Source organism: Papaver somniferum, chromosome 6 (assembly GCF_003573695.1).
Source record: "Papaver somniferum cultivar HN1 chromosome 6, ASM357369v1, whole genome shotgun sequence".
NCBI lineage: Eukaryota > Viridiplantae > Streptophyta > Magnoliopsida > Ranunculales > Papaveraceae > Papaver > Papaver somniferum.
Window position 1 is genome coordinate 86,328,416 of NC_039363.1, and position 12,469 is coordinate 86,340,884.

Consider the following 12,469-nt stretch of genomic DNA (forward strand, 5'->3'; position numbering starts at 1 on the left):
GGAACAGCTTCCGCATTCCTTGATGTTCGGCGTCATGTGACCGCGTCATTACCTCCGCTGCTTCATGATATGACATGCATCGTAATATGGCCCCGCTATAGCTTCTTCGATAAAGGATATCATCGTGTACGAAGAAATGCGCAGACTTCTTTTGGATTTTCAGAACCGCTTTCCTTCACTAGGCGACTTTCCATGTTGAATGAAACCTATGTAGGGCTGTCTCCAATCTACTCACTCGGTCGTACAGACCTCTGCCGATTGTGGTGGGGACTGACAGTTGACGCAACTGTCTTGGAGGGGTGCTGCTTGTGCGGACATGCTTGGACAGTATACCCCTAATCTTTGAAGTTTGCGGTACAGGTGAACATCGCCAGTTTTTCCACAAGTCTCCGTGTGCAATTCATGGAGTAATTTCTCTGCCTCTCTCTTATTCACGCACCTTGCGAGTGATCCCCCGACAGCTCTATAGTATAACGCCCCTTGGATCATCACGAACTGTTTCGAGGCTTGGGTGGGAATTACCCGGTCTTCATCCATCCTTGTGGGGTCTTCGATATATACTCGCCTCCAGTCGTCTTCCTCTTCAAATGCCAAATCTTCTTTCCATGTGATGGGTAGGTTTTTTCTCCGTATTGTGACCGTACCCTATTCTTCACCGTTTAATTACACTTTGCTTGCTAAGGTTGCCAAGGCGTCTGCGTGTTTATTCCCACCTCTTCCAGTATGGTCAACTGTTGACCCTGTTTGATTCATCAACCTTTGAGCCTCTTCCCGGTAAGGTGCCAGGTGTGATTCTTTGACGTATAAATCGCCATTCACTTGATTTGTCACGATCTTTGAATCGCCTTTAACTTCCACGCTTCCTATATTGAGTTCCTTAGCCATTCGGAGTCCTAGGATTAATGCTCCATACTTAGCGACATTATTACTGCACGGGAAATCCAGTTTGAATAAATACGAGAGTAACTCGCCTTGCGGGGATTCAAACACTACACCGTCTCCCCCGACGGTGTCGTACGATGACCCATCAAAGAAAATGGTCCACTTTTTGTCAGTATCCGCGACTGCCACTTCTCCGGGTAAGTATCCATGTACCTCATTGTGCCCTTCTCCTGGAAACATAGCCATTAAGTCGGCGATCGCCTTTCCTCTTACTGCTTTGGCTCGTTGGTATTTGAGATCGAATTCGGACAGTTGTAGCAACCATCGAGCAGTTCTTCCGGCGAGGACAGGTTTAGACGCCAGATAAGTTATGGGGTTTGCCGCAGCTACCACGATGGTCTCGTGTGTCAAGAGATAGGTATCAGTTTCTGTGTTGCGTCGATAAAGGCTAGGAATGCTTGCTCCACCCGCGGATATCTCAACTCCGCGTCCCTTAGGACTCGACTGACATAATAAATAGGTGATAGCTATTCCCCTCCCATGTCTTGTGCCAGGACTGCGCCTATCGCCGAACTGATGAATGTTATGTAAAGGTAGAGGGGTGTTCCTTTAATTGGCGGCTTGAGAACCTTAGGGCTGACAAGGCATTGCTTCAATTTTTCGAACGCGACGCACCGTATCTCACCCCATACAAAGGACACTCCCTTCTTTATTTAGGGAAGGAAGGCAGTCATTAGTTGCGCTAAACCCGGAACGAAGCGTCGTATGTACGATATCCGTCCAATGAAGTCTTGTAATTCCTTTGCGTTTGTTGGGGGCTCCATGGCCATGATTGATTCGACTTTATTCGGGTCTAGCTGGATTCCTTCATTGGTTACCACAAATCCTAAGAACTTCCCCGATTCCATGCCGAACGAGCATTTGAGAGGATTCATTTTAAGCTTGAACTTTCTGCAGCTCTCGAAAGCCGTCTTTAGGTGGGATACGTGGTCTTCAGTTGCTTGCGTCTTGACCACGATGTCATCAACGTAAACTTCTACTATTTGATTTAGTAGATCATGGAATATGTAGGTCATAGCGCGTTGGTACGTGGAACCCGCAATTTTCAAGCCAAATAGCATTACTACGTAATAGAAATTTCCATACGGAGTTTGGAACGCCGTCTTCTTTCCGTCTGATGGATCCATTTTTATCTGGTTATACCCACTGAAGACATCCATGAAGGAGGATCGCCACTTGCCCTCCGTCGCGTCTAGCATCGTGTAGATATTGGGAAAGGGGTAGTCGTCCTTTGGGCACGCTCGGTTTAGATCCCTATAATCAACGCATCACCTGATCTTTCCATTTTTCTTCGTCACATGCATGATATTGGCTAACCAGTTCGGATGTTGGATGGGTTAGATGAATTTAGCCTTCAGTAAGCGCTCCACCTCTTATTTTAATGCAAGAGTTCTGGCCCTGTGGAACTCCCTGCTCCTTTGCTTTACTGGTTTGAACTCCGGTGAAACTCCGAGGGTGTGAGCTACGAGCTCTCTATCGATTCCTGGCATCTCGTCATAGTCGTAGGCAAAGACATCTTTGTAGTCTCTCAGTAGAGCGATTAGTGTTTCTCTTTCTTCCTTGTCCAAGCTTTTGCTTATCATGATAGGGCGCTTGTCTCCTTCCGTTCCTATATCAATTTCTTCTATCCCATCCATGGTGAGGTCTTTGCGCGTTCGTTCTCCTTTGGTTCTAGTAGTTGCGTCTGTAAGCTGATATCGCAATTCCTCGTCATAAACCATGTTATAGGGTTGCTCAGCCAATCCTTGTTCTGCACTTTCAAAGAGAGTTTCCATTTCGTTTCTTGATATTTTTGCGCAATTTTGTTTATATGTTGTCACTCCCTTAGTTAATTGCTATAATCGATATACATATCCCCCATCTGGCTTAGAGAAGCGCTGAAACCTGGGTTGTTCCTCTTGATTCCTCTTTCTTTCGGTGGGGAATACCATCCTGGATTGGCTAAATACTTACTTTGCTGGTTTCGGTTCTTCTTCTTCTTCTCCACATTTGGGTAGCAGGATGAGTTGCACTTCAGGTACTTCATCTGCTTCTTTTGGTTCGTCGTAGAAGATTCATCCGCCATGTAAGCTTCCTGTGGGTCAAAAGGATTGCTGGTGGATGGAATCCGGTATTGCTTTCCTCCTATGTTAGTTTTGACACATTGGTGGTATGTTGAAGCCACTACCTTGTAATGGAGTAGCCATCCTCTCCCTAACAATACGTGGAACGTGGTGTCGTCTTCTAGCACATAAAAGGGCGTGGGGGCTCGGATTTGACCGATCTTCATGACCAGGTTAACAATCCCAATGGCTTTCTGAGCATGTCCTCCGAATCCTTTCATTGTTGTGACTCGCATTCTGATCGCAGATCTTTGCACACCTAGGATGTCTAATGTATGCATAGAAATTAAGTTCAGGGACGCGCCTCCATCTATGAAAGCTCTTTTTAGTGGCTGCTTGTTAATGTACGCTGTCAGGTATAAGGGCCTAAGGTGCTCCCCTGGGTAGCAGATATATTCGTCTGTGAATACGATCGCCTCTATGGAAAGGAGACCACAGGGCCTTCCTGCTGCTATATCCCTAGATGCTTCTTTGATATGATTTTCACTGAAACCGAGGGAGTCGAAGAACTGTTGATCCAACACGGTTTTGGCAAACTGATTAGTTATGCCTTCTGTATTCTCGAACGATGGTGTTCTCCGTCTCGGCTTCACATGCTTCCTCGTTATCTTCCCAAGGCCTCCAAACATCCACACTTGGATCATGGGAGAGCATCATGACTTGGTGCTGGACCGCCTTACCATTCTCCGGGTTGCCCATCTCGATCTCGCCTATCTCCAGCTTTTTCTGGAACAGTCTCCGTAGATTATAACAGTCCATCGTAGGGTGTTGTATCCTTCGATGGAAGTGACAATATCTGGAATCGTTTTTGTCAATGGTGCTGAGGTCCCTCTTTGTTGGCGGCAGTTGAGTTTCTTGATTTTCTATCCACTGCTCCAACAGACCTACGATATGTTTCTTGCTACATGGTAGGGGAGGAGGAAGCGACTGGGTACTCCAACCTTCTCGGTTATTATTGGCGCGTGTGTTCTTTGTTACGGTTAATACGGTGTTAACTGTGTTATGCCAGATATAATCCGAGTTTTGCTCCTCAACAAAATCGGCGATTCTCGCTATCGCTTCTTCTATCTCAACGAACGTGGGGAAGCGAAAATTGACTAGGATTTTCTTAAAGGACGGGGTCATTCCTCGCACACAGATTTCCACTAGCGCCTCCTCCTTAACGTCTTCATGGCAATATAGAGTGAGCAGCCGGCACTTGGTGATGTATTTTCTTATTTCCTCGCCTGGGCGCTGGTTGCATTTGCTTAGATCTATAGTCGTAACCTTTCTTTTTGCTGAATAAAACTTTCTGAGGAAAAGAGTGGACATGGTTGGCCATGAGATAATGCTTCCTGACTTTAGGTTGTCGTACCAGGTAAGTGTCGTATCACTTAGCGACTTTGGAAACTCCCTCAGGCATAGTTTTACGTCGGTTGCACGGTCGTTCATGGTAGACAGAAATCGACTAAGGTGTTCCCTCGCATTTCCTTGCCCATCGTGGACTTTGAACTTTGGTGAAATATAATCCTCCGGATACTATGTAATTTCCGAGGAGTAGGGGCTAGCCATGAAATCGTAATTATCTTGTTTGACAATTATGTAGTTCATTTCCAGGTACTTTGCCATCACTTCTTGCTTCATATCTACGGGTCCCTCTTTTTCTTCTGTAACTTCCGCCGCCTCTTTAGTGTTCTTCTCGACGCTCGCTTCCTTCATAAGTTTTCTCAACTCTTGCTCTCTGTGTATGTAGTCTTCCAACTCCTTCTGCATCTCTTTGAGGGAAGGCTATACGGGTGGTGTTTCCTCGACTTCCTGTTGCTCATCGTGCGTAGTCTGGCTTTCTCGCTTGTGTGATGGAATTTGATACTATACATACTCTTTCTTCTTCTGTGATGAGTGAATGGATGTTCGGTGGATTTTCTGTTGCGCTTGAGTTAGCGCTTCCTGAGTGTGTCATGGTTAGCTAGGCACGAGCCTCCGGGTGTGGTCGCCAAATGTTGAGGGGTGAATTTCGGTTTGAGGTTATACCCGTCCTAGCTAGCCAAGGTGACTTCACTTTACCAAGAATAATAAGAGAAAGAGTTGTTTTTCCATTGTACCTTGTCCTTCTTTATATAGACTTTCCAAAATCCCCTTCCTTTTATGACATCATGCCATGTGTCTTAAACTTCTTTAATTATTACTAATGCCATTCCTTCTCTAATAAAACCTCCTTCTTTCCTATTAATTCCTCCCTTGTCCTTTCCATCTAATGGACATTTTCTAGGTGGACTTGGGCTTCAGTCCCCAAGTCCCCATGTCTCATGTTGGGTTTGTCTCCCCTTTTGAGGGCACACTAGCCTGGCTAAGAGGTAGTATTTTTCATGTATCAACAATAAACAATATAATGCGGAAAAAGAAATAACATAGACACCAGAAGTTTTGTTAACGAGGAAACCGCAAATGCAGAAAACCCCAGGGACCTCGTCCAGATTGAACACCAAATTATATTAAGCCGCTACATACACTAGACTACTACCAATTAACTTCGTACTGGAATATAGTTGATCCATAAAAGGTATCCCACCGATTAAGGTACTGTCACGCTCCTTACGCCTCTTGAATCCCAGCAGGACTCCGCGCAATTGATTGCCTTAGATGACGTCACACCAACTAAGAGTTGCTTCAACTCAATTGAAGACTTTAAACCAAAACTGCCTCCCACGGATTGAGCCTAGATATGATTTCCTTTTATAGTCAAATAACTTGATCAAAGGTGTGGAAATCAATGGCAATAGACAAAGTCTATCTAACCTCAAAATCCGGACTTGTGCAATCCGAAGTGTAGCCTAAATTATTATTCATCTCACAATTATAAAACCTGTGGAATCAACAAAATTTGAGAAAAATAGAACTTTGATGATTTCTATCTATCTTAATCGATGGAGCAAGCTCAACAAACAATCAAGATCAGGATACACGAGTTATCAAGGAAAAGATAACTGAACATGGCTTCACGAATCCCTATGAAAACTTTGTAGTCATTAAACCCTAAAAAGGTTAGGAAGAGGACGATTCTAGATACAACTAGGACAAACCAAAAAGTAGTGTCGGGATTCAAAGATCCCAGTTGCTTGAAGTTCCCCTTTTATAGACATTCAAAACATAGGTTGCTTTAGGTTTAAGATAAGATAGCTTTTAAACCAAGCAAACAATATCCACCCTTAGATGAATCTTTGAATATGATTTACATAAGAAAGATACAAACTCTGGTTAGGTGAGACCATAATCGAACCGTTTATAAAGATTATGTTCAACATGGTTAGCGGAACTAGACTGTTTGAACTTAAGACATTAACTCTGAGTCACAGACATGTGATCAAATAAGTCTAATGTTTTTAGAGAAATAATTAAATGTTAATTATCTTATAGAAAATAATTTAAACGCACTTGAAAATATAATCGACATGGTTAGTAGGTGTACAAGGTACAAATACCATTGCCATTCGTGTGTCGGTTTAGTCACAGTATGTGTGCTGGTTTCTAAATGTTTAACCAAACAAGTTAGTTAACGGAACTTTTTAAGTTTGATTACCGGTTTGGAAACCTTAAGACTGTCACCGCTTCCGGAGTTCACAGAAGTAAATCGGTTTGGATATACTGCCGAGTTCAGGAACACGGAACTATTTTAGTTTGCGTACCGGTTTGGAAAATAATCCCAGTTCTCTAACCACAGTTCAAAAATGGTTTGACTACGAGTACGCATACCAATCCGGTTCACGAGCTAAACAGATTTTCATATGATGTGCATACGAATATGCGTACCATAAATTTGTAAGTCAATATATAGCTACTTCGTTACGTGTACGAGTACATGTAATAAAGGTTTAGACATATAACAGTTTTCCAACTTTCTTGTATCCGAATCTATAGTAGTTCTATATTTCACTCTAAATAGATTCGAAACATTCCTGAATAACATTAATGATATATATCACTGTTCCAGGCTATTTTCAAACTATAAAACTTGAATCATGATTTTGATTCCGAACAATAAATTGTCCTTAACGGAAATTCATCAAGTATGAACAAATGTTCATTAAGTTTAGTCATTATATTTTGAGAAGTCTGCTAACTTGATAATTAGTTCTTAGCTCGAAATTCTTGTCTATGCATAATAGTCTAATTAGTTATGCGACATCGTCTCAAATGATAGAAAAGTGAATATGACTTGAGATATAGGTGTGTTAATGGTGGTTTTTAGCTTAGGGTTAAAATGGTAAAACCTTACATATTACATGACGTCACTACGACCACTAGCGCATTTATTAAATCAATCAACATGCCTACGTAAGAATTACCAGGGTACCTTTTTTTTATATACATGTGTTATGTTCCACGGCAGAACCCTTAGTATTGACCGACATCATCTTCGTACATACCAAACCCTAATTCTCATGCCACCGTGCCAATGGAAAACCATGCCAGCCACAGCTCCGCGCCAAGGCATGCCGACCATGCCAGCCGCACCACCGTGCCAATGGCAAAACATGCCAGCCACGTCTCCGCGCCAAGGCATGCCGACCATGCCAACCGCACCGCCGTGCCAATGGCAAACCATTCCATCACGTCTCCGCGCCACGGCATGCCGACCATGCCAGCCGCACCACCGTGCCAATGGCAAACCATGACATCCACGTCTCCGCGCAAAGTCAAGCCGACCATGCAATCCGCACCACCGTGCCAACGACAAACCATGCCAGCCACGTCTCCGCGCCAAGACATGTCGACCATGCCAGCCTCACCACCATGCCAATGACAAACCATGCCAGCCACGTCTTCCCTCCAAGGCATGCCCACCATGCCAGTCACGTCGCCGCGCCAAGGCATGCCAACCATGCCAGCCACGTCTCCGCGCCAAGGCATTCCAACCATGCCAACCACACCACCGTGCCAATGGCAAACCATGCCAGCCACGTCTCCACGCTAAGGCATTCAAACCATTCCAGCCGCACCACCGTTCCAATGGCAAACCATGCCAACCACATCTCCGCGCCAAGGCATGCCAACCATGCCAGTCGCACCACCGTGCCAATGGAAAACCATGCCACCCACGTCTCCGCGCCAAGGCATGCCAACCATGCCTTCTGCGCCATCGTTCCAATGGCAAACCATGCCAGCCACGTCTCCGTGCCAAGGCATGCCAACCATGACAGCCGCGCCACCGTGCCAATGGCAAACCATGCCAGGAACGTCTCTGCGCCAAGGCATGCCAACCATGCCAGCCGCGTCACCGTGCCAATTGCAAACCAAGCCAGCCATGTTTCCGCGCCAAGGCATGCCAACCATGCCAGTCGCGCCACCGTGCCAATGGCAAACCATGCCAGCCACATCTCCACGCCAAGGCTTGCCTAAACCAAGCTGGCCTTTCCTTCACGGCTGCCAAAACGAAGGGTTGCAACAATCAACGACCACCCTTCCATCTGAGATGCAAATCTTAGCCGTCCAAGGTCGTCAGGTAATGCGTGGTAGCCTTTGGCCCAAATTTTGGCCGCGCCCAAACTATGCCAAAACCCAAGTTTTGGCCGCCACTAAATTATGCCAAAATCCTATCTTGGCCACACCTAAACCGTGCCATACCGGCCTTTCCTTCACGACGGCCAAAACGAAGGGTTGCAACAATCAACGGCCACCCTTCCATCTGAGATGCAAATCTTAGCCGTCCAAGGTCGTTAGGTAACGCGTGGTAGCCTTTGGCCCAAATTTTGGGTGCGCCCAAACTATGCCAAAACCCTAGTTTTTGGCCGCGCCTAAACTACGCCAAAATCCTAGCTTGGCCACGCCTAAACCATGCCATACCGGCCTTTACTTCACGTCTGCCTAAACAAAGGGTTGCAACAATCAACGGCCACCCTTCCATCTGAGATACAAGTCTTAGCCGTCCAAGGTCGCCGGCTAACGCGTGGTAGCCTTTGGCCCAAATTTTGGTCGCGCCCAAACTATGCCAAAACCCTAGTTTTGGCCGCGCCTAAACTATGCCAAAATCATATCTTAGCCACGCCTAAACCATGCCAGCCACACCACATGTTCCAATGGCATGTCGTGCAACCTTTCCGCGCCAAGGCACGCCAACCGTGCCACATGTGCCAATGGAATGTCGTGCAACATTTCCGCGCCAAGGCATGCCAACCATGCCGCATGTGCCAATGGCATGTCGCGCCACATCTCCGCGCCCAAAGCATACCAACCATGCCAGCGCTCCACATGTGCCAATGGCATGCCGTGCCAGCCACATCTCCGCGCCAGGGCATGCCAACCATGCCAGCCTTTCTTCCACGTCGTTGGCTTCCCAAACGAAGGGTTGCGATAATCAACGGCCACCCCTCCATTTAAGATGCAGATCTTAGCCATCCAAGGTGACCAGCTAACGTGTGGCAACCTCTGTCCCAATGCCAAGCCCTAATTTTGGCCGCGCCCAAACTATGCTAAAACCCTAGTTCTTGGCCGCGCCTAAATTATGCCAAAATCCAAGCTTGGCCATGCCGGCCATGCTTTCATGACGCTGGCTACCAACCAAAGGGTTGCAATAATAAACGGCTATCCTTCCTCTCAAGATGCAAATCTCGACCGTCGAGAGTCACCACCGAGCCAGCAAGTCTCCCAAGCTCAACTTTCCAAACAGCAGCAACCTGCTACATGTGTTCCACGAAAACACTCGAGATATCAACACATGTCACAAACGGGGGATGCTCATTAGGGTATTGGTTTGGCGGTTTACAGCGTGCGGCGTACACTACGCCCGTTACAAGACAGTGTCATAAGAATGAGGCGGTTAGTAAATACCGGGATTAATGGTGAAACACTTTCCTTCATTATGGAACATCAATTACAGGCGTTACCGGTTACCACCTCCTCTCATTTACTCATTCGTTTCCATTTCTTACGAGATCAGAGTACGTTTCACTTCGACTTGTATAAATAGGTCTTACCTATTACCACCGAACGAAAAGTTTTGGTCAGGAGCATACAACACTCAGAAATCACCTGTTAGATTTCTCATCTGTTAGCTTACGTTTTCTGATACAAGTCAAAACAATTACTCTTCCAGAATCAAATTATTCTTGTCTCAACACTTTCTTCGCTTCCCTCCCCAAAACCAACCCTTCTCCTTCACTTTGAGACCGAAACAAGTCTGGAACGACCATTTCTTAGTTTAGGCCGGATTTGTACAGATTGATCTCTCAAATCTAAAGTACTCCCTTGAAGTACATTGTTTAGGGTTTAGACTCGTTTCTCACCCACAACACACGAAATTACCGAAACCAGCAGAAACTGTTTTCACCCTCAAACAATTGGCGACCACAGTGGGAGATTAATCTCTCGGTTACAATATCAATTTCCAATTCCCGATTTCATTATTCAACCCAGATTCTAATATGGTGAAAGCAAACGATCCGCTTGGTGATCAATGGCTCAGTCACCAAGTGACTCAGTTACCAGACGACCCAGTTACCAGTCATAATACGACAAGGGGTGACTGGGGGACGTCCAAAATGATAGAAGCAAATGATCCGCCCAGGGATCCACGACTCGATTATCATACGACTCAGGGACGACTGGGGACTTTTCACGATCACGGCTGCGCTTCTCACAAAAACTCGGACTTACACCCGGAAGATTCATTTTTCGTCAAGAGATACGAAAAAACCGAGTAAGTCTTGCCTAGACAAAATGCATGGTTTACTACTTCAAGTTTTCATGGGATTGATAAAACCGATAGCTATGTTATGTTTCATCCCATGCTCTCTACCGACACGCAATGCTCACGGTTCCGTGGTTTTCCTGGGATGTTTGCGCCACTTGCAATCGTAACCAAGACAACATTATTCTAAAACAATTTATTCCAAAAGAATAATCCAAAACCCTCGTAGATAACGGTTACCTATCAATTCAAATAAACTATAAACCAGGCGCTTTGTTTGCCTTTCAAAAAAAAAAGGAGAGCCAACCCCTTTTATAGGCATAGCACTTTTGGAATTTGAATAAGGAAAGGATTTCCTATTTGAGCTACGTATGGAAAGAGACAACTGGGACCGCAAGAACAAGCCTTACGGTGCCCAACAGTCCGCGCCACGCCAAGCCAGCGCCGTGCCAAGCCAACAATTTGCTCCACGCCAAACCAGCGTCGTGCAAGCCAGCGTCGTGCCAAGCCAACGGTCCGCACCATGCCCAGCCAACAGTCCGCGCTATACCAAATCCAAGCCAACGCCCACGCCAATCCAGCGCCCATTCCAAGCCGATCCAGCGCTAACGGCTTGCATCCTTCCATCAATAACAACTTGCATCTTTCCAGCGCCAGCAGCTTGCATCTTTCCAGCGCCAGCAGCTTGCATCCTTCCAGCGCCAGCAGCTTGCATCCTTCCAGCGCCAGCAGCTTGCATCCTTCCAACGCTAACAACTTGCATCCTTTCCAGCGGTAACAACTTGCACCCTTCCAGCGCCATCTTCTCCACTCCACAACTATCCAAAGCAGCGTCATCCTCACCCTTCGAAACAGTGTCATGGATCCAACACTCCGTGATCAAAACCGCGCCATCTCTACACGATACACCTACGATCACCAGAACCAGAGCCTCTTCCGCCACCCCAGCGTTTCCTCAAGTATGACAGCTCCAACCGTCACCAGAGACGCTGCTACTCTACCATCAGGGCAAGATACTGGAAGAGCCAAAAGAAGCCGACCTCCCTTTACCACTGTTGATTTGATGGAAAGACAAAAGGTTCTCGTAAGGCTCAGACAGACGTGTTTATAACTCGGAAAGAGATACCTATTTCCTCAAGACACTGACGGAGCGACCACCATAAGAGTCACGTCGACCCAAGAGGGAGCTGACAAGGAATACTATTAACATCCGACACAGGCACTTCAGAAGGACATGCATTTATAGATGAAGGGTCTCGTGTTGCTCTTGAACGCCCAGTAGAAGGGAATCAACAATCCAATTTCATCACACGTAAAGATCAGGAACGACTTCTCCAAAATCGAAGCAAAGAAAATCAACAACCCTCCTGAATTCACAGAGACCCTCTTCCTGTCAGGAGATGCATGATTTCTGGGGACCTCGCCCACAAAATCGTGCAGTCTATGATGAAACAGTTATGTGAGATTCTACATTTCTCCAAGGCGTAGCGTCAAGTGATATATTTGCATCCCTCAACCGCACTGCACCAGGAAAGCAGTTGTTTCCAGCCAGGGAAGTCGTTCCCAAATACCAACCTCTCCTGGAAAGCACGATCGATAGATGGAACTGGGGACTCCTAACCACTGTTCATTTGAGGGATGTCTAGTTTTACAGAATGCTGAGTGACGCAGTCTCCGGCTTCAACATTGTAACCGTCGCTCTGAGAGTTTCAAGGCGCCGTTTTAACTTTATCTCCAGAAGTGGCTCCGCTTTAATGTTCTC

General features: G+C 46.2%; 1 protein-coding gene across 1 annotated transcript; it reads right to left on the reverse strand.

Moving 5' to 3' along the window:
• Positions 1 to 663: 663 nt before the first annotated feature.
• On the reverse strand, positions 664 to 2,141 carry LOC113291015. Its single transcript, XM_026540596.1, has 2 exons — positions 1,761 to 2,141; positions 664 to 1,455 (listed from the first exon to the last, which is right to left on the reverse strand). The coding sequence occupies exons 1-2, from the start codon at positions 2,139 to 2,141 to the stop codon at positions 664 to 666; spliced, it is 1,173 nt and encodes a 390-aa protein (XP_026396381.1).
• Between the last annotated feature and the right edge of the window lie 10,328 nt (positions 2,142 to 12,469).